This window comes from Siniperca chuatsi, linkage group LG4, assembly GCF_020085105.1.
Source record: "Siniperca chuatsi isolate FFG_IHB_CAS linkage group LG4, ASM2008510v1, whole genome shotgun sequence".
Classification (NCBI taxonomy): domain Eukaryota; kingdom Metazoa; phylum Chordata; class Actinopteri; order Centrarchiformes; family Sinipercidae; genus Siniperca; species Siniperca chuatsi.
The window spans coordinates 26,661,798-26,687,490 of NC_058045.1; the positions used below are offsets into that span (position 1 = coordinate 26,661,798).

Sequence of the window (25,693 nt, forward strand, 5' to 3'; positions counted from 1 at the left end):
CTGACGTCAATGGGGAGGCGAGCGGATGAGCCGTGTGTCTTTTGCGCTTGACTGTCTGCCGAGGGCGCACGCTCTCCCCCTCACCTCCTCCCGCCTGCGCGCAAAAAAATGGAGGAGGGCGCAGGAACTTCAAGTGATCCACCTCTTTTCTTTTTTTTTTCTCCTTTCACTGGAAATGATGCAGCTTGTCGACATCCACATCTTTTTCCAGCTAAGGAGTGCAGAGAAGAAGATACATAATAAAGCGTTGATGAATCAACATGTGGGTGAGTTCATTAAGAGGGAAGAATCGGGGATGTGATGTCACTCAGATAGAGTTTGCTAACATTAAGGGCTGATATAAATATGCATGACCTATAATTTACGGTGTGCATGGACCATTAGGATCAGGTGAGGCAAGATATTAAAACATTTTCTTGGAAGAAAAATATTGATTCATGTATTGCTGATTCTATCATAAGTACTTTTTGATTGGTTATTACAACTGATTGGTGGGCATGGCTCACCCATATGTTTTAATTTACCCCTACAACACTTCAGTCACCAGGGCCATAACTGGGATTTTAGAATTACTGATTAACATTACATTCTCAGAAAATTTGAAACCAAAAGGTCTGTTGAGGTTTTTAATTGCTCAGATTTTGTTCTTTTTTTAATATTTATTTTTATTTATTTAGGTAACTGTTCAATTATACTCATACTGTGTGCATTTTATTTACCAAAATGAAGGTCTACCAGAGGTTTTAAAGCCTTGTCCACATTGCCAGGACTAACATTCTAGGGGAAAATGCCAAAGCTTTTATTTACTAATTATTTATTATTATTAGTAAACATATTAAGTCTAACCAAACCAGAATCAGCTTATAAAATACCAATCATGTGTGGATTTTAATAGTAGAATGTAAACTCCACTCACATTCCTAAACCCACAAATTCACAATAAGATTTCAACTTATACACAAAAATAACGAACTTAAACAAAGAGATTGCTGTGAAATTTTCTAAGCACATTCATGCTCCCAAGAGTAGGAACCCTTCCCATTGTGGACACTATATGAGCTTTCCTCTATTGCCACCATATGGTCAGATTCCTAAGTTTGAACACAAGATATATTATTTAATGCCACGAAATTTGCAGCGGGTATTCCTGGTCCCTAGAGGATGAACCTTGATTGATTGATTTTGGTGATCCTATGACTTCTACATGCCCGAGATATTGCATAATAGGCTGATTGCCAGGTCTTTTGTTGAATACATTCATGCTCCTCAGAGGAAGAACCCCTTTGAATTTACTTAATCTATGATCTATTCTGTAGTAGGCCTACCTCTTTGAAGTTAACTTAATACGTTAGCCCCCCACCACCCAGCAGCAGGACTAACACCAGCATAAATATGTTTTTTGTTCTGTCATCATATTCATAGTGTAATGTGTAATGAACATTACAACCTCTAGGGGCCATTAGCTGGCTTTAGGCTATCAGTCTTACTAGTCTTTAAGATAAATTCCACCAGAACAAGTTTGGACTCAGGTAGGCTGAGTTACAGCACAGCAAGAAGCACACCTTGCCACACCTTGGTAGAGATTTATTGTCGTTGTCATGGATACTTCAGCAGGGCGGATGTTGAACAATACAAGGCCCTGAAGTCATGCCTTCCACTTAAAGAGCCATCGCTAACACTAACACTTAGTCACTTGTGAATCAGCCCATGTTTCCATCTACTCAATAATATAAGCGTCCCCTAAAAAGCTGAGTTATCTTGCTATGTTATCAGGCTGTTGCTTTAAGTCTTGTCACTGACTGATTAATAAGATTCCATCAGCATTTTGACTACTTTTTTCAGGGTTTTTTTCCTGTCGACATTTAAACAACTAAGCTTCTGTATCCTCCTGTCAAAAAGGTCAACAGAAAAAGTAAATAATACATGCATATGTTTATACATAAAGCCTAACCACAGGTGGTAAGGGTGTGATGATCTTTATCTTGTGTAATCTCCCTGTGATGAAATGTCAACTCTGGTTTTTCTGAATTATTCCAGTAATCATCTTGAATGTCACACCCGATTGTGTTATATTAAAGGGGAATACACGAGAAATAAATACAGAACAAATTTAAAGTAAGAATGTTTTTATCTGGAACCTGTACTCCCCTGTACAGCATAAAAATGCCTGATCATGTTTTTGTATGCTAAGCTTCACAACATTGTGATCCAGCAGGTCACCAGCTGTCAGTCAGTATTGTGCCCAGATGCTTCAAACATAAGCTGGTGGCAGTTCAGAAACTTAGCTTATTGATGAAATAACCAAGAGCATACTATAGTAACCTGAAGGAAATGTGTGTTGCATTTAGGGTCTGAATGAGGGGTAGAAATCCCAGTGTTATATCGGAGTGTTTTAATTAAACCTGGTAACAACATCAGCTTAATCAGTTAAGTGAAGTGACTGCGTCCAATTGCATGCTTGCATGGGTGCTATATCCTGAGTACCTAACGAAGCATCACAAGGATTCCCAGAGGCGCTTTCCCACCAAAAGATCTAGGAGCTAAAATGTTCAGCTCAATGTGAAGAAATCGTCTGATGAACCATTACATCCATAACAAGTGACCATCTCCAACCATCATTTAATCTCCACTTCTCTAAACAGATAAACTAGTGTGTGATAAACTTGTTTTCATACTAAGTACATTTTTTATTTCATATTAGATTTTTTTTTATTTTAAAATACACACTTTCAATGGTCTGTTTTTATTTTGTATTGGCATTTTTCCCAATGACACTTTTATTTCATAACACTTTTTATTTCATAATGTCACTTTTCATAGCGAGTCGGTCATGACGTAATCTCCGCACAAGCCTCTGTTCCACTAGCGTCTCTAACTCCATGCAGTATCTCATTCTGCATTTCTTTCATCGGTCTTTCTGAAAACATGAAGCGTGTTCCTGTGGTTTATATTCTATATTCTACAACAGATCTGCCACGAAGGTCTTGGGTTTATGGGAAATTAACTCCATTAAGCATAATTAAAAATGTCTTGTGTGAAAAGATATATAAAAACCTGGACATGTGGGAAATAACCAGTTGCATCCCTAGATTACAAACTGAAAAGTGCACTTCAGGTCATACGTGGCTAATATTTTATAAAGATAGGGGACGATATCATCTGGTGCAGGTGGAAAAAATCATTCTTGATGACATCATTGTTTTGAAACTCCTGGAAGAATGAGGCGGGGGAGCGGGGCTTTAGACACACAGGTGAGTGTTAGGGCACAGTAGCAAGGTGCAACAGTCTGTACTGCAGGTAACTGACTAGGAACAGAGGCGTCACAGCTTCCCATCTCAAGGGTCCCAAATCACAACAACAACCACCTCGGTGTCACCTCTGAGGTTTCCACATTCCCACTGGGACATCCTGCAGTTCTCCTAAAGCCTTTTTTTTTTTAAATTTTTAATCAGTTCCGCCCACAATCCACTCCAGCCAGTATTGTTCAGGAGACAAGTTACAACACGCCGACCAGCCCGCCAGCAGACTATCTGCTGTTGTGTCAACAGTCAATGAAATCCAAAGGGGAAAGAAATAAGTGCAGCAAGAATGTAATGTGTCATAGAGCCAGACTGATGTACTGATTTGGCAATACAATCAGTGTTAAATAGAATTATTACATTTGTGTGTTGAAGATGTATGTCAACAATTCAAATTTCTCATGTATATCAAAGCATCAATGGACCTGATACAATTTGATTACATACTATATTTATTTTAGAACTGATCAACAGAACGCTGAGTGTCTGTGGGAAGGAAGCCCTAAAACTGAAACGATTCCAAAGAGACATTTTGATGAGATTCCGTAGGAAATGCGAATGAATTAAACCTGTTTATGTGTTATATACATATGATTTAACTTTGGATAAAACCCTGTTTTTCATTCAGGATCTGCCAGATGTGTGAATATGCAATGTCTGTTCTACAATTAGAGCAACATCACACTTTTTTCTTTTCTTTTTGATTATTTCTCTATGTATTAGTATTTTGCATTTTTTTAGTTTCTTTTTCTTTTCTTTGCTATTATTATATTTTTTAATTTATATTAATGTTTATTTATTAGGTTTTTTATTGACTTGTTTATGTTCTCAATATTTCTAATGTTGCTCCAGGGTATTTTTGTATATTGTTTTTGATTACATTTGTATTGATTACTATTGTCTTAAGTGAAGCCTATTTTAAACCTGTGTGCCATAGTACACAAACTGTTTTCACAGATTTGAGCCTTTGGCCCGTATTACCTTTTCATGAGACTGATGAAGCACTGAGTGAAACATGTTGGTCTGATCAGAGTTAATAAAAGATCATAGTTTTATGGGCTGAGTGTGCAGTCCCAACCACAAACACTTAATCTTAATTATGATATCTTGGACACAGGCTTTGTTGTGATCTGTAGCTCCTCTAAAGAGAGGCCAAACAGTAAGACAGGCAGTCAGATGACATGCCGAGGCAACAGCCAAACACCTGTATGAGTGTGTGTCTATTTACACTAGGGTTTAACTCATTTTGAAGGATAACACTTACGTTTTTTGAGAAAAGGTCTTGACAACTGTGTCATTTTAAAATAAAATAATTTCAAGAATAGAGGATTTAAAGTGAGCCTATGTAACTTTCTGAACAGCAACCTTTGAGGCCACATGAGGCAATTACAGGACTAAGAAAGACTAGGAATAGTAAGTGCTAAAACATAGCATAACAGTAGCACAAGCAGAGAAAAGACTCACAGTCATTGAAATACCTAAAAAAATGTTTGCTAACATTAGCCAACATAAGCTACTGGTCATACCAGACCAAGTGGCTGTAGCACCAAAACCCCAAAGTGTATTAAATTGAACAAGAGTGTGTTTTCTTACCTGTGAATTCAACTTTATATTTGTAAGAAGATTGTGGCATAGCTTTAATTCTCAAAGTGGAAAAGCCCCTGGACCATGATTAGCAAATCATCTGACACTATGACACATGTGGAGAGTGAAAGAAAATGTTTCCTTTCTCTAGTGTCCAGTGAGGAACATCATGTAACTGATTTTTGCACTGTACCACACACCTGACTGTTGATTAAAAGAACAACATCTAATCAGTCTAACACTCAGTTATTCCAATCAACAACCATGGCATTGATCAGTTTTGGCAATTATTAGCCATACAGTATCTCAGTGTAAACCTAGTTCTGTACCAAATTCCAAAGCGCCATGTCAGCAACCCTCCCCCACCCACATCAGTCACAAGTCCCAGGTTAGCTGGATTCTGGGAGTGGTCACGAGAGCTGCTCACTCCATCCTCATCCTGGCTACATAATCCTGTTTGGTTAATCCCTTGTCTAGACTTTTCCTGAGCAACACACACATACAATGTATACTGCTTATACAGATAAACCCGGCAAGACACTCAGTTTAAACTGAACACATTTTTAACATGTTCACATTTAAGAACTACAGACTGCCTGTTCATTTTCAGCATACATTTAAAGTATTCAGAAGCAATTTTGCAGAAACACAACTTGATGTGGAGAGCAATATTTTAAACCCTTACTAATTGAAAGAACACTGATATTTAATGAAGGTCTGAACTGCTGGATTGAATATAGGAGAAATTCTAGCCCTGCTAGAGGCAGAGTGAAAGGACAGCTTGTAATTCCATCCGTGTATCTATCTCTTTTAGAGCATGATATCTCAACAACTCATGTCCACATTCACATGAAATATATAAATGTATAATATTCATGGTCCACACAGGATGATCCTAATGGTTTTGTTGACCTTTACACCAGAGCTATCATCAGGTCAGAATTTCACTTTGGTCCATGACAAGTTACCTTCAAAACTAATGGTCAGATATTCATGGTCCTCTTTTGATGAACCCTAATCAACATCCTGACCTTCCCCCTGCTGCTACCATCAGATCCATATGTACACTTATTCAAAAGTATCAAAATCTAATGTGCAAATTACTATAAAAATTTAGAGAGCACACTCATGCTCCCCAGAGGATGAACCCTTTGCATTTTGCACACTCCATGATCGTTCCATCCTCACGTTAAGTCGTCACATTGCATACAGGATATCTCAACCTAATTGTCAGATTGACATACAACTTGTTATGCAAATGTATGATGCACTATTTTATATGCGTCTTAATAATGTTGGGGCAAATGTGATAAAAACCATGCTTCATTTAGTCAAATTTTTGGGTTTTGGCCGATTTTGAAACATTTTTTGTAGAAAATAACGAAATTTTAAAAATCATTAGAAAGCCAACAGAGATATATAAATAAATGTGTTTAACTGAATAGATGGAACTGTCATGTCCTATAATGTGTATATTCATTTTGTTTGGCATCACTTTGTTATTATTTTTTAAGTTGGATGTATTGGCTGTGTTTGCATATACTGTAATAATTCAATAATAATAATTTATTATTTGTTCCCCCCAAAATGACAATAAAAAGGTGAAGTGCAAAAAAAAGCACATTAATGATCCCAGTGGTGACCCCCTTGATTTTCAAGGCAGAATAAGTAGGAATTTCCTAAAAAACAATGTATAGACACAAAAATAATCCCTCTCAATAATAAATGATTATATGATATAATAATAAAAAAATATTTTTGTATTATAATTAATATAGATCATAAGCAAAAGCAGTTATTCAGCGTTCAATATTCCTTTGTACATCAGATACTATAAAATGGGCAGTAAGATGACTTAAACAGATTATATTTCATTTAACTCTTTGAATCATTGATCAAAGTCTAGCTCTCAGAATAAATATCAGCAAATGGTGTTTGGTTGCATACAAACAAAAAATAGAAACAAATGGCATTGACCACTGGAGTTTTAATTCCAGCGATGTAAATGAATGACACTCATGGGTAACATCTTACAAAACCTCCTCATGCATCAGATACAAAAGTACAAACTTGAAACAGCAGTTTCACTCCCCATCTTTCACAACATGACTTTGGTTACAGCTAGACTATTTTCAGTTTATTATTTCCCCTTATGGTGTGTTCCAGTGTATCACAACACAGACAGTCATAAGGTGTTAACATGTGAGAACAAGCGTTGTTTAGGATACAAAGCAGCTCGGAAACTTAATGTAGTATTTACTGTAAATGATGACACACTATGGAATGTTAAGTGTGCAAAAATAAGGAAGCACAATATTCACAGTCCGGCCTCAGCAGACTGGTCCTGCTGCTTTGTAGTGTCTTAGAGCGTGACGACGAGCTTCAGGAAATCCTTTTTTTCAGCTGGTACGTCATATCAGTGTAAACATACTGTATGAGAATTGTTCTTTTTCTGACACATATGTTTCAACTGGGGTGTGACACAGTGGCAATACTGACCAATACTGACCTTCCTATAACAAAATATAGAATTTTGCTATATGAAATAAATGGATCATAATTCATAATGAAATCCTGTTTTCCTGCTGTACTGACATCATTACTGATGTCAACAAACCATTTACAACAGAAAAGATTAAACACTTAAATGTAATTGTTGGCTAATGTTGGTCCGCGTATGTAAGACCTGCAGCCTATTGCACCAGCTGTGTTTAAGTTCGTAGCTTAGGTTTGACATTACATTATACTAGACTTAGTAAATCAAGTTGCACCATACAAGTTACAGTAGTTACAACGCAGAGTTAAGACAGAACTTAAAATTGACACCTCCCTATCGATATTTATACAGGGAGGACATTTCCTTTAACAGACTACATCTCTTTAGATTTATGATGACACTGAAAGAATGCTTAGTATTGGCACAGGGTACCTTTAACAGTTTAGGAGTTGCCTTCAGCAGAATCTTTTCACCAAGATGGAAGTTTTCCAGCATACTGATGTTGTCACCATTTATAACCATGTGTGTGATACAGCTATCTTCACCTTTGTAAAAAAACAAAAAAACAAAACATCAAAGTACAACAGAAGCAATCAATACATTTTCTTTGAATGACTGATGATGTGATGTTTAACAGACAAACAGGTGTATTATCATATGTTAGCTAGTTCACATGTGAGCGCATACATTACTTTCTCTATTTTAATTGAACAGTCTATTGTAGGTATTTCTGTTACAAGTTGGTAGTGGCTTTCTTTTTCATATTACCTGAATGATGCACAGGATGGGACGTCACTCTCCTTAACAATATTTTGATCACGGTTGACTTAGTGAAGTTTTAGACTAGGTAGAAATGGTGCACCTGAACAAAGTGGCAAGTTTAGTTCTAGTTGTATATATTGTTAATATATTGTTAATGTTGACTTTACACTCAAACTGAGGATCAATGTTAGGTTCAGCTAGTGCAACAGGGTGCTGTCTCTCCTAGTTTGAGAGTTATAAAATCCTGGGTTTTGAATTTTGGTGGTGGGGTTTGTTTAGATTTCGATTCCAAATTGTGTTATTTACATAAGCAATATGTGTTACATATTAACATAATAGTTTGCTTACATTATTATATTATTAATTATTATAGAGGTGATGTACTACACTAATTCCAACTGATTCTAATGCAACAGAACACAAATGTACATTATTTGTTTAAAATGTATAAGATTATCTCAAGTTTTTGTATGCCATGATTACTTACCATTGTAGCAAGAACATGGAATTTTACAATTTAATTACTTTGTATTGGCCTTTATTGGTCAGACGTCAGTTTCAACCCTGTAAGTGTCTTTGATGTGTGTGTGAGTTGTATTGCCTTTCTGATATTATGAGAGGTGCGTTTGTATCAACACTCCATGAGCTCCACTGAGTGTGTGTCTACTTTGTATGTGCTGCCCCTGAGCCAAGGACAGACAGCAGCAGCTGTAACTCACACAGAACAAATGGGGTCAAGGGATGCCAAAACTGTACTGACTGGAAAGCCATGTCAGAGGTCACAAAGGCAGCAACACATCCAGCAACTCAAGAGTGTCACTCGCAGCCACATCTATTTCTGAACAGGCTGGGCCCAGACAGCTTGGTCAACGATAAAAACTGACTGTCAAGTAAAGTGCTTGTGCTCTAACGTGCAAACACTCAGTTAATGCAGTGCATCTGGGCAGAGCAGAGGTTTTGGACTGTCCAAGACGAAAGTGACAATTATGTCTACTGACGGCCAACTTAGAGCTGTGACGACCAAAAACAGCCAACAAGTCCTCCAAATAATACAACAATATACGTGGTTTGTGATTGCCCTCCAGAATAACACATATAGTCATTTTCTGATTTGATTCCCCCATCAGCAGGACATCATTAGTGCGTGCCTTCAAAACTAAACTAAAGTCAGACGAATTGTTGAGTCATCCATCCACCCGACCTCGTCCTCCCTCTGTGGACTTAATGGCTTTATAAAAATCTCACGCTACTTGGACAACAGACATAATTCCTATGGTATCTAGGGAACTTTGCCATTTGAGTCAGTCAGAAATTTAGGATCAAATTCTCACGATGTGACTACGACCCACATCTACAAACCTACCAAAATACAACATAAAGTAAAGCAGAATACACTGGCTGACCAATTTGTCAGCACCACTTTTTGAATATAGCTTCAAATAAAAACAAAGACAGTGCCCACTCTGTGGGCCACAGCTTGGTTTTTTGTTTTGCTGCATTTTAAAACCAGAAAGTGGCACAGATTTTTTTTCTATTTACATTGTAGAACTACGATTCACCACGCATTAATCACACGGTGATACTGTATAGTCTGACACAGATTGCGACCAAGATTTTATCAGAGCGACATGCAGTGAACCCATAAGATCACTGTTACTGCGCAGTGTGTAGGGGCCTTTAGTCAAAATGCCTTGTCTTGTGGTTGCATTGCATTCTGGTCTATACCGAGGCTAGTAGCAATAGAGAAAGGTGGTACGGGTATCTGCCTTGAACAGTGGATTTCTCCCCATGTGACTGCTGCAAAATGTCCGCTTGCTTGCGGATTCTAAAAAGGACTGACATCAAAGTCTCACTGAAGATTTAGATAACTGAAAGATTTTCTACACTTAACCTCCACTGCAGCTGTTGCAAATGTCTGGAAAAAATATTGTTGTCTACATTTGGCCAGAAAGATGAACAATACACCATCAAACAACACAATAGATCCTAAAATGATCTTTTTAAAATGTGCATCATAATCCCTCATGTAATATTGTGGTAGTTAATTTATCAAGTGTTGTTTACATCTAAAATCCCTCACCAAGCAACAGATTACCAGTAAACATTACAAATGAAGAATGTCCATTAAAATAAAAAGCAAAAACTGATAAAATCCCACATTAAAAAGAAAATAATATTTAGATTTATAAAAAAATACAGCAAAAGGGTCTTGAGAATAAACCCCTGAACGGAGAGTCACAATCCTCAACATCTAGCGACTATAATACACGTTTGCTCATAAAATCCCTAAACCCAGACCTACAGCAAGTACAAAGTACCAGTGTGCAAAAGTGGAGTCAGACTCTGATTCGGAACATGCCCTGGCTCAACTGGAGGCGGAACAGTCGACAGTTAGCGATGCGCAGTGCGGCGCAGACTGTTTTGGAGAGGTCGGTGGGTAACATAGGCTTGGTGCGATGCCACGTCCCGGTGCTGCGCCGAAACTCCCGGATGTAGTCAAAGCTTGTTCCTGTACACACAGGAAACACCAACCTTACACATTCAAATATTGATGTTGCTGTAACCCCATCAGAACTCTGCTGTTGTTTTGCATGGTTTTCTTTTACTGACCTGTGTCCAGGTCTCCCACTACATAGATGCTGGCTCCGATGGGCACAGCACCGTAAACGAATGATGAGCTGGTCTGGATACACAGGTTCTGGTCATCCAGGAACATCCACCTTCACCATCATACCGCAACAGATATGGGTATCAAAAACAATTACAGAAAAAAAAAAAAAAAAATTTGGTATGACAATTTTCTTGATTTTCTTAATTTCTTGATTCTATATTAGAAAAACTGTAGGACAGGCATGTTTGAACATTTTGTTTCCAATTTGACAAAAACGTACACAGGCACACAGTGTGCATTCTCTTTATGAATACCGTGTAAACTTATTTATGTTCTTGTGTCCCCACCAAATTAAATTCATATTGGAAATAAATAAATTGGTCACCAAAAAACTAATCAATATCAATTTAATCTGAAAACAGTTATTCCTAATTTACGTATTTAAGTATTCTGCTCCCAAGAACTGTATTTTGGTCATGGAGGAACAACCTGCAAAACAAGCAATCACTTTGTGGTACCTGATGGGAATCCAATAAAGAATAAACTTTTAGAAACTCCATCTGCTAATGAACATGCGATATGGTCGAGAGCTCCAAAACAGCTACAAAATGGTCCTTGTGGTGAGATTGTTTTCTCAACTAGCGTTTCCAAGGTCAAGAATGATCTTTAAAACTCAAAATTTACGATGGGATACTAAAACACAGAAAAAAGTAATAATAATAATAATAATAATAATAATAATAATGATGATATATTCGTTGAATCTAATAAAAGTTTGAAAATTGCAATATAAAAATAGCTTAAAAAAATCCTTCAGAAGCGGTATTTCTAAACTGACCTCCTCATCTCATCATGATAGAACTCAGACTTGCAGGTCATCATTTGTCTTTGCTCAGGGTTGTCGTGCTCTTGGCTTCTAACTCCACCGAACACGTAGAGCTCCTGGCCGACACCACACGCCACCGAACCAAACCTGACCAGGAAAATAACAGAGAATTTAAGAGTTAGGAGTGAGCAATGTGGATAAAATCTTCTATCCTGATGTATGTTATTATATTTTTCCATATACAACAGCATTAAATATAATCAAAAACGGGAATATATAATCTTCTGGAAAATGAGTTGAGAAACTGTTAAAATGCAAATGATAAAATGACCAGACAGGAATGTCTGCTATCGGCTAATCCAGCAAATTTAATTACTGACAAATCAAGATACTTTATCACATTGAAGCAAAAATTGTAAAACTACAACATTGCGATAAAGCTTTGCAACATTTCTCACAATGACCAAAAGATATGCAATATATGAAAGACTGAATGTTGAATGTTTCTTGACATCTTAAGACCACAGGTTCTGCTATGACTAACAAATGTGCATAGTGTGACTCAACATCCTCAGTTAAAGCTACTTCAGCATCCTGAGCAACATGTCAGTATGACTATGGTGTAACTTGAAGGAGGTCAATCTGAAACTAAAACTAACAGTACTGGGAGTGTGACAATGACGATGGAGCCGTGTTTCATTTCCTGGTGTGCAATACAAAACAAGTACAAAGTATTACAGGCTGAAGTTAAATGTTTGTATTATACAGCAAGTGTGTATAACATATGACAAAATATCTTCAATGGACAGAAAAGAGAAGGTAAGAGAAGAGGAAAACAAATATTGACTTTGAACTGCTTGTATGTTAGCTGACAAATCATAGATCCTCTTTCTTTTGTCCTGCTCAGACCACAACAGCTAACGCAATCAGAGGTTGTGTTTACCTTCTCTCTTTCAGAGGACAGAGGGCCGTCCAATGCTGGGTTTTGGGGTCAAAGCATTCAACAGAGTCAAACAGCTTCCCATAGGAACCCCCACCCATGGCATAGATCTTCTTATTCATGGAGGCATAGCAGCCGACCTGAAAGAGAAGACAGATACAGCTGTACAAGTCGCAGCATGTGGGGAGGGTTTCACTGTGGAAAATGAATCACTTGGTCTAAGTTCTGTCTAATTCCTGGACAAGTCTGGACAAGGGTTGTAATGGCCCTGGGCCCATTGTGCATGGTCATTTCAGTAACATTGTTAGGTGTGTGTGTGTGTGTGTGTTACACTGCCCACACAAAGATATTTGTCTGGTGTGAGAGACCAAAAAATAGGCAACAACCAAATAAGGAGGCAGGAAAAGGCATTTTTATTTTGGTGATCTAATACATTTTCAGATTTTTTTGTGTCTCAGGTCTTCCAGGTCCCCTTTTATTTGGGTTTAGAGGAGAGGTTTTGTTTAGTGCTGAAATTATTAATCGACTGACCGAAAATTAATCAGCAACAATAAAAAAATGTTTTTTAAAGTATTTTTCTGCCATGTTTTGCTTTTATTTTGATAGTTGCAGGAACTGAGGGGAGAGAGAGGAGGGATGACATGCAACAGAGGTCCACAGCCGAACTTCAATTGCAACACAAGGTAAAACATGTAGAGAGAGAGAGAGAGAGAGAGAGAGAGAGAGAGAGAGAGAGAGAGAGAGAGAGAGAAATGCTCGTCTTGTTCGGCCTTCAAATACAATACATTATCTCAATCTAAAATCAGTTTAATAAACTATGAAACACATTGAAAGAGCCAGTTTTAGAAGATTCTTCTCATATCAGATCATTCTATACAAACTATCCCCTCACGGTGTGACCGGGGCTAAAGAGGTTAAAAAACCCATGTAACACCGTGTCATTCAATGCTTGTGCACTGTCAGATCCTTTAAAAAACAGGCAGCAGAACTCACACCATAATAATGTTAAATGATGAAACTGATGTGGATTCACTATGAGAAGCAGTGGAGAGTTCCTTGCGCTCACAATGGTCATTAATTAAGGCTTCAACAGCAACGTAAGCTTAAAATCCAACAGTGATGCAGAAAACAGTCTTCTTCCTCGTTATCTTAACATCTCAATTAACTGCTGTTCTCTCTCTCTACTCCCTCTCGTGCACCAGGTGCCAAATATCACAGCTCACAGCACTTTCCATAAAGCTGTAAGGAGCATCAACGTAAACATCACCTTTTGAATGACAAAAAGCCATCACTTTAACAGATAGATGAAGCCAGCAATGTTACGTTTTGCATGTCTGTAAAGGGCTCTGCTGTCGTGACCTTTACGTAAAAGTGACCAGGGCAACCAAATGAAGCTAAATGTAAATACTGTTGCAAACAGCAGAGTAGGGCGGCCTCAGCATGGTGTGTGTGGCCAGTGCGTGGGAGACAGAGAGACGGTGTGTCTGCGCTCAGGGTGAGGGATGCACTGGACAACACGGAGGTTAGCGTCAAACCGTGAATTTAACAGTTAATGTTCAGTATTTGACAATTTGTCAAAAAATAAAGGCTATAGCACATCAAGAACCAAGCAGAGTTCAGAGAGGTTTTTTTTTTTTAACCAGCAGCTGAATATAGCAAAGCAGAGGTTAGCCCTGAAGTAAGCTACAATTTCAGCGCTGGAGCTCTAAGGAGTATCTCCTGTGCTCCCCGACCACAGCCTGGAGGCTGAAGCAGGTCATTTCTGACGCAGCAGTCTGTTACACAAGCATTTGTTAAAATAATGTCACTCCATACTCTAAAACATGCTGAACACCGCTGATGGAATGAAATAACAGAAGCCATACAAGTGTTATTCAGATCGAGTTTGTTTTCTCTATTTCTATTTCTTAACTACTCTTAACTACTGAATATGTTACTGAACATTACTCAGCCATAATCCTTCATTTTCTGTTTATTTTCAATACAAGCAATTAATAGGAACTCCACTGTGAGGACAGGAAATCTTGTGCACAAGTATATTTAATAATTTTTTTTTTTTTTTTAATTATTACCGAGGTTCAATGTGACAATTAATCGTGATAATGATTTTAGGTAATACTGCCCAAATATACTATAAATCTGATATTATTTATAAATAGAATTTAATTTACAACATTAAATTTAACAATAAAGTGGGGATATAAAGTTTAGTACTGTTTTGTGACATTATTACGTCCCAGTATCAACTGTATTACACATTCTACTATTCTGTGAATGTGATATTTCTATGTGTGCTGTTACCTTGCGGATCATGGTCATACTGGTCTGCATTCTCCAGGTACTGAAGTGAGGGTCAAAAACTTCAACAGTGATCAGCTGTGTTTCTTCGTTCTCTCCTCCGAGAACGTAGATCAGACCGTCCAGCTCCACCACACCAAAGTTCTGACGTGCCTACATACATCAGTGACATGATAATTAAACCACAGCAATGTCCCACACATTCAACTACTCATAAGCTGATATTTTTAAAATCACATTTGAAGCACAGGTATGACACCAAGCTCCATTGCTAACCACATACAGTCTGGGGTTGTAAGACATGTCTTTACCAACTGTTCGAAAATGTAGATTACAAACAAAACATGATGAGGTTCCAAATCTTTAGACTGACTTACTGAAGAAGTTCAGGCTGGTCAGTCATGTATCACCTTTTGAAATCATAAAAACCCATAAGAAGAACTGAACTTTTTTTATTATTCTATTTTTTTTTAAACACTTTTGACTTCCCCTTTTATTCCTCTTGCTTTGCTTTTATGTCTCCAACAGTGTTTTTGATTAGCATTTTAGGTAGTGGTTTACACTATATTACTTTAATCTGATATTCTTATCTATCAAAATATTATGAATAATATCTTCTACAAGTCTGATTTTAATGCATAAGTACTGTGTAGAGCGTTCAACAATATATAGTCAACATATAATGTGAATGACACCACTTTTCTCTATAAAATGTAAGAAGGTGACTGGGGGTGTGTGAACCTGTATTGCAGCACTGCTGACAACTAGTGGCCATGATGTAAAATTGAAAAAACGTCAGAGAACATATAACGTAACATGGCTGCAGAAATGCACTTTGTATGATGGACTGATAATTTATCAAGCAAATTCCAATAACAAAATTATCATTTTCAGTGTCTAATAGACATTTTCAGTGTCTATTTGATAGAAATATTGAACTGAGGAAAGGACTGAACTGCATAGTAAAATACAAGAAAAAAAGGGGACAGAAATTCTACCAAAAAGATCACTCAGCCATTTATATACTTATAATGGAGGGATAATTCTAACTGCTGAAACCTCAGGAGACGTACAGTTACAGAAAGGCATGAGTATACCTGTAGCATTGGGGGTATGGGGCTCCAGGTGTTGGAGTCAGGGTCATATTTCTCTCCACTGTCCAGGACTGTGTTGTGTTCATCTGTTCCGCCCATCACAAACAGAAAACCCTCTAACAGACAGGAAACACAATGTTATTACTGACTTACATATTTGTTGGACCTGCCGTTTGCACTGTTCTACTCAATAGGAATTCTCTTAATCCTGATGAAAGAATCACAGATGTTACAGATGTGTTTTCTGCAGCACATCAGTTGCTGTGGATGTATTTTTCTGGCCTAAGCCCAGCACTGACCGGCAGCGACCACCCCGTGGTTGAGGCGGGCGACACTCATTGGCTGCAGCTCGATCCAGGCCTGTCTGTTGGTGTCGTAGAGCGGACACATGCAGCGTGTCACAGCAGTCGGCTTCCGGTTTCTGTACAGGACAAAAACCATCAGACCAGACAGGATGTGAGCCAACCGTGTGATCTGGGTGAACTCAGCACTAATTTAACCTCTTCCTCTGGTTGTGACCACATTTCCCACGTTATTTTCTTTGTTTAAGGCTGACTCCCTGTTGCCTGTAGGTGGCGCTATGACTATGATTCAATATTGCCCTGTAGATGTGTTCAGGTCAGGACTCTTAAGAAACATGTGAAGTTTGGGGCAGATTTGACCAAGTGCACTGAAATTATAACAACGCCACGCCCTTTGACAAAAACTCAAGCTTTTGATAACTTTTCATCACGAAGGTCTTTATATTTTACTGCCCAAATTTGACGTTGATCTGATTAATTCTCTAGAAGGGGTTTGTTAAAGTACAGGATGCGTAAAACACAAAAAATAAAATTAAAATGGCCGACTTCCTGTTAGGTTTAGGGTATGGGTCCAAGAGGGTTTTTTTTATGTCTGGACATGATCCATGTGCCTCCCAAATTTCGTACATTTAGGTGAAACGTGCCGCTGGGGCTGCTGTTTAGGCAGCGCTATGGAGCCATTTGGCCACACCCATGCACAAGACCCATAAAACATCAAATTTTTCGCCACGTCTGACGTGTGCAAAATTTCATGAGCAAATGAATGCGGCAAATAGAAAATAAGAAAATAATATGAATAATAATATTAATAATAACAATCATCATTCCTTCAGTTTCAATAGGGACCTCGCAGCAGTCGTTGCTCGGGCCCTAAAAAATAAAGACAGTGGACTCACTTGCGATCCTCTCCTCCAACGATAACTATACACTCTGAGTAACCTCTGGGTTTGAAGGCAGCGAGCAGAGCCTCACCCTGCAGCTGGCCATCTCCCAGCACCGGCTGACAGTACTCTCTGATCACCTCCCTCATCAGTGGTTCCCCCATGGCCTAATGGGATACCATGCAGCACACAACAAGGTAAGCTCCTGAGTTTTTGTCTCAAAAATAGCATACACAATGTGAAACTTTGTGAAATGCTTTGACTGGATTGCTATACTATATGTTTGTCATGTATGATCTATTCCTGATGATCCTATTTTTTGCTTGCTTGCTTTTAATTTGACACACATTGAGTCTACGCCTGTTGTATGAAATGTGCTATATAGATAAACTTGACTATTGATAATACTATAAAGCATGCATTTCAATCTGGAGTGCACTTTACAGTTCCCCTACCTGCTCTCTCAGGTAGCTCACGTCCAGGCCCTGCAGCCATACTGCAGACATCACTTCCTTCATGTGTACCTGCAAATACAGATGGAATAAGACTCACTTTGTGGTTTGTGGAACACAAGCTTGCAGCACATAGGGCCAAATGAATTTGCGTTTTTGGCCACTTGGGGGCATAAGAACAAGCTGTAACCACAAAATTGACATATCGTCAACTTATAAAGTTTATATAGTGAACAAGTTGGAAAGAAATGTACACATCCAGCAGACAAGATAGACGAGATACACTAGCATTCATTTGGAGTCGTGTTCCTCAACCTGGCAAATGTAAGTCCAATATTCACTTTCCTTTTAGCTCCGTTTTGCTCTCCAGCAACTCCACCAAAACATCTATGGAGTTACTTTTGTGTCTTTATTATGCAATCAAAAAATACAGACTGGGGACAAATTAAAGCTAGGGTAGGTAATGTATTTCAGAGACTTTTTTATTTATTTATTTATTTTTATTTGTTGAAATTCTCTTTACATCCCGACAGCAATCAATAATCCGGTATCTGTGGCTGTTGCAGGCCTGTAATAAGCCCAGGCCTACCTGCACGTCTACCTGCGCGCACTCTGCCCATTCCCTCATTGCACATGAAAATGTGTTTTGGGGGAGTGGCTTTGGAGGGAGGCCTGAAGGGAGGGGGTGGGATTTTTTCAGTTGGATACTTTCAAAATATAGCTGTGTCTTGCTACCTACCCTAACTTTAAAAGGGAAAACCTGAATAAAAGAGGCGAGAAACATATCAAATGCAGATGTTGCAACATATCAAATGCAAATGCTTGTTTTTCTTTCTATCTGCTGTACTCAAAATCCAAACGGCGGCTGGCGTGACTGGGTTTTCACAAACAACAGCTCACTTGACTGCAGTCAAAAAGCAATCTACATACACCAGCTCAAACACAGCATTCTTCCTATTACTAAGAGGGCATTGGTTTTCTTTTCTCCCACTCTGTCTTCTCCACGGAATTCAAAACTCCCTCTCTCATTTAATAACAGTGGATGTTGCCAATCTGTCACTCCAGTCGAGACTGGCCAATAGAGATATATCTTTAATAGGTCCCACCTACAAGATTTCAGCTAAACATTTAGGATTCGTAAAACTTGTGGATTCGCAAAGAAAAATTGTGGATGAAATGTTTTATCACAAAGTTGTAAGTGTGGATAGTTCTGCTCTCAAACCTATTTTTTGTTTTTGCATAATAAGGATACAAACGTAACTCCATAAATATCTGGCTCTTTTGGTGCTAAATGCTACACTGTGTTCAACAGCTAGTCACTAACTTTGTCTGTCTGATGTTTGGTGCTGGGCAGACAGTATAGAGTGGGTTTTTCTGAGCTTTTTCTCTCTGAAAATTGATTCTGCTGGAAACAAGGCTGATGATCAAAGTTGGGGGTACTAAAACTGAGCTAAAAGAAACTAAAATGGAACAAAGAGGTGAGGAGAACTACAAAGTTTGTAATAATACTCTGTGGGTTCGACATTGAGATCAACGTCTATCATATCACTCTATCATACATTTTTCATAACCTCTCTTATCTCCAAGAGCGCTCTCTCTTGCAGCGCTTTGAGTAGTCAGAAAGACTAGAAAGGCGCTATATAAGTACAGTCCATTTACCATTCCAAACTGAACCTGTAGTGAGCATCACCCACCCTGCGATCCTCTGGGTCGTGCGCGAACCATCGCACCACAGCCTCCAGCACGTGCTTTTCGTTGCCCACGTTCAACTTCTCCATAGCCAGCACCTCACAGAGCCGGTCCGGGAGCAGCTCCGAGAACTCCTCAGTGAGCGCCACATCGCCAAAATGTGTCTGCAGGAACTCGGTGGCGGCATAGTGGACGTGGTAAAGGCAGTAGTGCAGAGAGAAGAGCCGGATGCCGATGCAGTTCTCTGCAGTGATGCAGCTCTCTAAGAACTGGCAGCACAGGGATTTGAGGTCAGTCATGAGAAGCAGGTCAGATGCCTGCACCATGTCCTGGATGGTCTCTTCACTCAAAGTGATCTGCGTGTGAAGGAAAGACACATATATGCAGGCAGTGAGAAAGAGGAAGGTGGGGCAAATGGATATCCACAACAATATATTAGGATGGGCAGGACACAATTACTTGTGCTTACCACACCTTAAAACCAAAGCATGTCACTTCGCTTTTTAAAGCCTCCACACTCACTTCACCGCTGAAGATGTAGTCCAGGATCTGTTTCATGATGGGCATGGAGACCCCCTGCAGCTCGATTCTGTATGTAGACCCATCCTCCTTTGGAGGATTGTAGTTCAGCTTGGTCCTAACAGGAAACCATTAACATAACTGAATATGAAAAACATGAAAATAAAAACTAGAAACCTGAAGCACTTTAATCATTCTCAGCAGTACCACTACCACTGCTAAAATAGACACACCCATGTTGCTTTAACATTGTAAACACCAGCCATAACATAATGCATGATCATATCTGGGCTGATGTGCCTGACTCTGTGCTGAAAGACTAGGACAGATGTCTGACCTGATATAAGGGCTGGCAGCAGCCAGGATGTTTTTCTGGACAGGAAGCTCCTCTCCATCAACCACCAGCAGCGCATCGTGGAAACTTTGCTCTTGCCAGAAGATGCGAAGGACCCTAAGAAGTTTCTGGGAATGTTGTGGGTCCGAAACCTTCGAACCGGGTTCACTCGATCCAGAATCCGGCATGTCTAGGCTTGACTTTAAACAAATTAACGGGGGACATTCTTCAGTTCGGCTGGCACAAAAGACAACACGAACACAACAAACACTTATTTCGATTAAAAAAATGGCCGTAATAATCAGTTCGCAGACTGCTCATTTAATTTGTCATCTACTACAACACACCACAGTGGGCAGTGACGAGCTATGTTAACAAAACGTAAACGTTAAATGTTAACTAAAATAATATACTGCTAATTGAACGCCGAATAATGTGGGGAAAAGACAACGCTTGGTTTTACGAATCTTCAACTGACAGTTTTCTAAATTAAGTTTGGGCAAGCTGGTGGTGAAAATGGCACGTAAAGGCTAAGTTAGGCTAGTAACGTTAGCAAAACAGCCGTCGGTTAACAGTTCCTATGTCAATGACGATATAATGTCGCTAGCGAAGTTATTTACAGTTCAGCAGTGGAAGATGTTACGGAATTAAGGCTAGCTAATGCTAGTCTAATTTGGTTAGCCAAATTAACGTTACTGAACGCTAGAAACACATTGACGTAGGCTTGAGCCCTGCACTGTATGTTTACAGTGGTTCAATTGTTATGTCATGTTTTTCCTTTTAACAGTTCAAGCTTAACGTTACTCTTTTTAAATGTCTTACCTTATGACTACGAAATGCGCTTGTCTTTTTTTTTTTTTTTGGGAACGGGCTGTAGGACAACATGAATCACTCCATGCGAGAATGTTGCAAGTGTACGTTTATGTATTGTGCTGCATTCATGGCCAAAGGACATATGGTAAATAAGGAATTCCTGTATTAATATAAAATTGGGCTGCCTATCCAAATAAAGATAAACAAATATATTCACATAAAAAAATGTGATCAAAGTTCTCATAATAATAACCAAGAGAACCGATTAGTTGAATAGCTTTAAACAAGCTGGGTGAGAACACGCCTTTTATTATCACAGCCGTTGAAGAAGTTGTAGAATTCATCTGGCACTTGAACGCAGCATCTGCCAGGCGGAAAGCGGACAGACAAACAACGTCCCAATACTTGAAGAGCAACCTGTGTACCAACAGAATTGTGGATAACAACAGATGTAGCCAAGTTATATGAACGGATTTGTTTAACTTGTCTTTACAAACTAAGACAAAAAAAAAAATATTCGCGTATCCTTTGTTCAGATTTCGAAATGGATATAAGAAGCGAGAATTAAAAAGAAGTGGAACGGGGCCTCAAAACTAAACTGCCAGCAGAAAGTGATCGATGTGACAGAAAGCCATCAAGACTATCACCATTCAAACAGTATTTCCGGTGTGAGTAAAACCCTCTTGACCAACTAGTATACTGTTGGTATACTTTTTAGTAATATAAATTCGTTAAATAACACGAGTGTGTGATAGTGAATTTGTAAATCTTATTTTCACCGTATATATTCATGGCCATACTGGTCTGTGCAAGAGCACATGGACTAACATTTGCGCTTTTAATTTGAAGGAAACTCGTCTACATTCTGTCCACTGTTATCTCTCGGTATCTTGAAACAACTGTCTCCGCTTCTAACTTGTTTTGCGCAGGATTACATAAAGGTAATATCACTGACTAACGTTACTTGTGTAGGCTAACGTTATTCTTGTGTAGGCTAACGTTAGCTGTGCTAGCTAAGAGGAAATCGTGCAACATGGCTGTAAAAACTGTCCGTAGTGGAGATGTCAGTAATGCGCCGGTCCTAGCAAAGTTTTTCGCGCTTAGCTATAAGTGATAACTTCTTCCCACGATTTAACCAGAATGTATCATGATAAACTAACAAATTAGTATCTTATAATGGCTCATATGCGATATGCCTTTCGTTTCTAGCTCCCATTGTGATGTTGTGATGGAGGAACCACCGAGCATCGTAAATGTTTGCCTGACGGAGCATAACTGGAGACACACAGTTTGAAACTACAAACATGCCTCGACCTGCTTGGAGCAGACTGTCTCCGTGGATAGAGAGTCTGCTCCTGAGCTATGACAGTCGGGAGGGGAGCAGCAGCAGCAGCAGCGGGCGGCTGAAGGCTCATGTCATCGGAGTGGGTCAGATGTCTCAGTCCCAGGCTCAGGGCTCTGAGGGCCCCACAGGGCTGCTCTTCCTGTCCGACGGGGTGCTTCAGATCCCTGCCATTCTCACCGCATCAGCCTGGGAGCATCTTCAGGAGCAGGAGGACCGCGAGTGTTTCACCAGCCTGGTCAACACCACGGTGTGCATTCAGGACTACCAGCTGCAGTTTCACATGGCCCTCGAACAGACCAAATGCAGATTCTTCTTATCAGTTGGAGAGCTGGCTACAACTGCAGCCGGTCCAATTAAAGACAGCACCCCTTGCTGCACGACACTGCCCTCCGTCAGGCTGAAGATCTGTAAGACATGGAGGGCCCTGCTGGGTCAGGAGGTGCAGGACTCTCAGAAGGGCCAGTGTGGGTTTGATCTGTCGGAGCTGCTGGGGGAGTGGCAGCACGACTGCCTGCAGGCTGTGCTGGAGGATGTTAGGGAGAGGCTGATGATGGCAAGCAGCCGCCCCGTGAGCCCGCAGCCCTCCACTTCAACTTGCACCTCATCGCTGAGCCACCCAGACACATTCACTGCCACGAGCTGGGATGTCGACAGGGTTAGATATAAGGGAGTGAAATGTTTCAGGGTCCCCTCAAAGTGTCTTGTCATCCCAGAGGAAGATGCTCAGCAGCTGCAAACACTACCAGATGTTGGAAACAGGACACCAAGTGGGCTTTCTGCTGCCTCTGAGGACAGAAAGAGAGGTTTGCCACAAGTCTGCAAACATTCAGAGACAACGCAGCCTTCTGTTGATGATGCAGACTGGCGAATAGCCAAGCCAGCAGTTGTAAAGATAGATCACGATGCCAGTGAGAACTCGCCTCTTCCTGTGGAGGACAGCATGCTACATGAGGACCTAATCGAAGGGATGGTTGACAGCGACATCAGGCCTTTATCCAACCCTTGGGACATTTTTCCTCCATGCGACACCTCATCATCCTCTGATGCATCCCCAGAAGCAACACCAACCCACTCCTTGCACAATCCCACTGCTGCTGAATCTAAGCCTGATCATGCTGTGATCTTAACCGGCACGCAACTTCCTGTCCACAGTTCGAAGGAATCCTGGCAAACATCAGAGCACAGCGAAGGGCAGCACAGCGACCTGCCACCGTACCAGAAACTGCCACACTCAACTAGCCTCTCCACCTCTACCAGTTCTTCAACTTCCGTGAGTCCACCAGAACCCTTCACCGCACCGTCAAACCTGTTGCCTGCCACAGACGAACACCGCGCCGACACAGCACAACAAAATCTTCAGGGTTTGGACCAAGAAAGCCAGATTTTGGAGAAGGACATGGAGGAGACTGTTGAGAGAAAATATCAAAAGAGAAAGAGAAGTGAGCCCACAACAGAAGGACTAACCACCTTAGAGGAGGAGGAAGATGAGGAAGCTCAGATCAGTGGGAGCCCTCCATCTTGGCTCTTTGAGACTCAGGCAGGCTCCGGGGCCGAAGAAGGCAGCAGTCGCAAACAGGTGCAGACTGTCTCGAGAAAGACTTCCACTGTTCACAGCGATGGCAGGCTGTTCTCTTACTCTTACCAAGTGTCTGGACAGAATCTGCAGGATTTCAGTCGATTCAAAGTTGCTGAATCCTTGCTGCACTGGGCGGTGAAGTATCTCGTTGCTCCAAAGCAGACAGATAATCCACGCAACGCATCAGAAACCTCCAATCAAACATCGTCTGACAGGACCGAGGTCACTTCCCTTTAGGTTCAAAATGTTGAAAGATCATCGTTGTGGTGTTGTTTCAGTTTTGACTCATGTTAATGTTCCAGAGCAGCTTTGTACAGTTGAGTCTATTTTGTACGGTATGTCTTGAGCACTGATTAAAAAGTCTTTGAGAAAAAAAAAAATTGGTTCATGTTCACAGTGAAACATTTTAAGCTTGTCCAGCTTAAATAAAAATAACAAAACCATAATTTCCTTCGCTGTCTTAACCACACTGGAATACTTTAAATTCAAGGTCCAATTACCAGCTTTTTCTGGAGCTTTCAACCACATCTTGCGGCGTCTCTCAGCAGATGTTTGCTCAGTTGAAAACTAGATAATATTTGTTGAAAGTTTGATCATATGTTGTGATGTTAAACTCAATGAGCTTTTGACTGAACTTGAGAAGAAATATTAAAGTTTCATTAATCATTTTTTGGCAACTTGGGGGTATAACATCAAACACACTTTTGACACATTATGGTCTTATTGAGTTCATGTGGTGAACTTATTAGTTAGTTGCCTATTTACACAGCCAGTTAGTTACCGACTTTATGACCTATATTAAAAGTCACTTGTATAAAACCACATGTTTTAACTATTCAAAGCAGAAAAAAGAAGGCTTTCTGGAGAGTTGTAACTCTAACTTTGGTGAACACTCAGCATTCAACTCGTTATTTCAAGATACAAGACTTGGTGTCTGGAGAAGTCAGGATTAAAAGTTCTGACATGGTGTCTGAAATGATAACTAGGATTTTAAGGTAACTTGAAATTCATTAAATGAATGATAACAGATTCATTGATTTCACCAAATTCCTATATCACGTTTTACCTTTACTCGAATACTTCCGTATATACTATAATAAATTAACACTGTATTATCAGTTGTGAGAGTAAAGCAATTTTCTATTTGTCCAGAAGGTGTCACCAAATACCACACATATTTGAACTTGGATTAGAAATGGGATGAAGTTGAGAGGTTCACTGCAGAGTTTAAAGGCAAAAATGGGAAAACTGCTAGTGAATTGTAACCAAAATGGATACCAGGTCAAAATCTCAACATTTTCACATAATCATACAGAAGACTAATTTAGCCTTTAGCTAATGCTCTTACACAAAGTGACTGTTGTAATAGTTGCGACAATGGAATGAAGTCGGCATTTCTGCCCATAATTTATTCCCACAGAGCAACGGAGGGGCTGTGAATGAATGTAAATTAGGAATGGGCCCCACTAAATACTTTTTAGGCTTAGTGATTCTTAAAGTGTGCAGAATGATGTTTTGACACTAGAAGGCCATTTTCACATTCAGTCGTTGCAGGGGGAACGTTTCTCTGCGCTCGCCTTCAATGAAGCAGGAAACATCTTGTTTCCAGCAGGTAAAAATGTTTGCCTATTCATGAATTCTGGATTTTTCAATGAGGGAGTTGAAAAATAGTAGATGTAAGTATTTTAACTAGATAATTGAACTTTTTTGTGGAAAAACCATATCAGACACAAATTATTATTCAAAGCAGAGTATTTCTATGTCATAAAACATCACATGGAGGGGATCTTTAAGGTACTTACTTTACTACATACAGTACTGTGTTGATATACTGAAGATCAGCAAGTTACATCTTTTGGGGTAAACTTTAC

General features: G+C 39.6%; 2 protein-coding genes and 1 long non-coding RNA gene across 4 annotated transcripts; 2 read left to right on the forward strand and 1 right to left on the reverse strand.

Moving 5' to 3' along the window:
- Positions 1-133: 133 nt before the first annotated feature.
- LOC122874458 lies at positions 134-17,148 on the forward strand. Its single transcript, XR_006377615.1, has 3 exons — positions 134-266; positions 13,126-13,202; positions 17,047-17,148. It is a non-coding gene; the product is annotated as an uncharacterized LOC122874458 (long non-coding RNA).
- Positions 6,851-21,096, reverse strand: gan (gigaxonin). Its single transcript, XM_044192335.1, has 13 exons — positions 20,911-21,096; positions 20,092-20,288; positions 19,758-19,872; positions 19,241-19,591; positions 17,550-17,618; positions 17,110-17,261; positions 16,211-16,332; positions 15,915-16,027; positions 14,821-14,970; positions 12,523-12,659; positions 11,592-11,726; positions 10,753-10,862; positions 6,851-10,651 (listed from the first exon to the last, which is right to left on the reverse strand). The coding sequence occupies exons 1-13, from the start codon at positions 20,971-20,973 to the stop codon at positions 10,479-10,481; spliced, it is 1,887 nt and encodes a 628-aa protein (XP_044048270.1). The 5' UTR covers positions 20,974-21,096; the 3' UTR covers positions 6,851-10,478.
- Positions 21,097-21,244: 148 nt separating this feature from the next.
- On the forward strand, positions 21,245-24,202 carry acd (ACD shelterin complex subunit and telomerase recruitment factor). 2 transcript variants are annotated; one of them, XM_044192336.1, is made up of 2 exons: positions 21,245-21,569; positions 22,111-24,202. In XM_044192336.1, exon 2 carries the CDS (start codon positions 22,206-22,208, stop codon positions 24,057-24,059), a length of 1,854 nt encoding a protein of 617 aa, XP_044048271.1. In that variant the 5' UTR covers positions 21,245-21,569; positions 22,111-22,205; the 3' UTR covers positions 24,060-24,202. The 2 variants fall into 2 exon arrangements, with proteins under 2 accessions (XP_044048271.1, XP_044048272.1); XM_044192337.1 differs by lacking the exon at positions 21,245-21,569 and adding an exon at positions 21,576-21,842.
- The last annotated feature ends 1,491 nt before the right edge of the window (positions 24,203-25,693 follow it).

What these genes read in the sequence shown, in the direction of transcription:
- gan (XM_044192335.1), bottom strand. Translation starts at nt 20,973, where the DNA reads ATGTTGTCCTACAGCCCGTTCCCAAAAAAAAAAAAAAAGACAAGCGCA. An exon ending in GCGCATTTCGTAGTCATAAG is followed by an intron (nt 20,289 to 20,910) that starts GTAAGACATTTA and finishes ATTTGTTTAAAG; the next exon opens with TCAAGCCTAGACATGCCGGA. An exon ending in CCACGGGGTGGTCGCTGCCG is followed by an intron (nt 16,028 to 16,210) that starts GTCAGTGCTGGG and finishes CCTGTCTGTTAG; the next exon opens with AGGGTTTTCTGTTTGTGATG.
- acd (XM_044192336.1), top strand. Translation starts at nt 22,206, where the DNA reads ATGCCTCGACCTGCTTGGAGCAGACTGTCTCCGTGGATAGAGAGTCTG.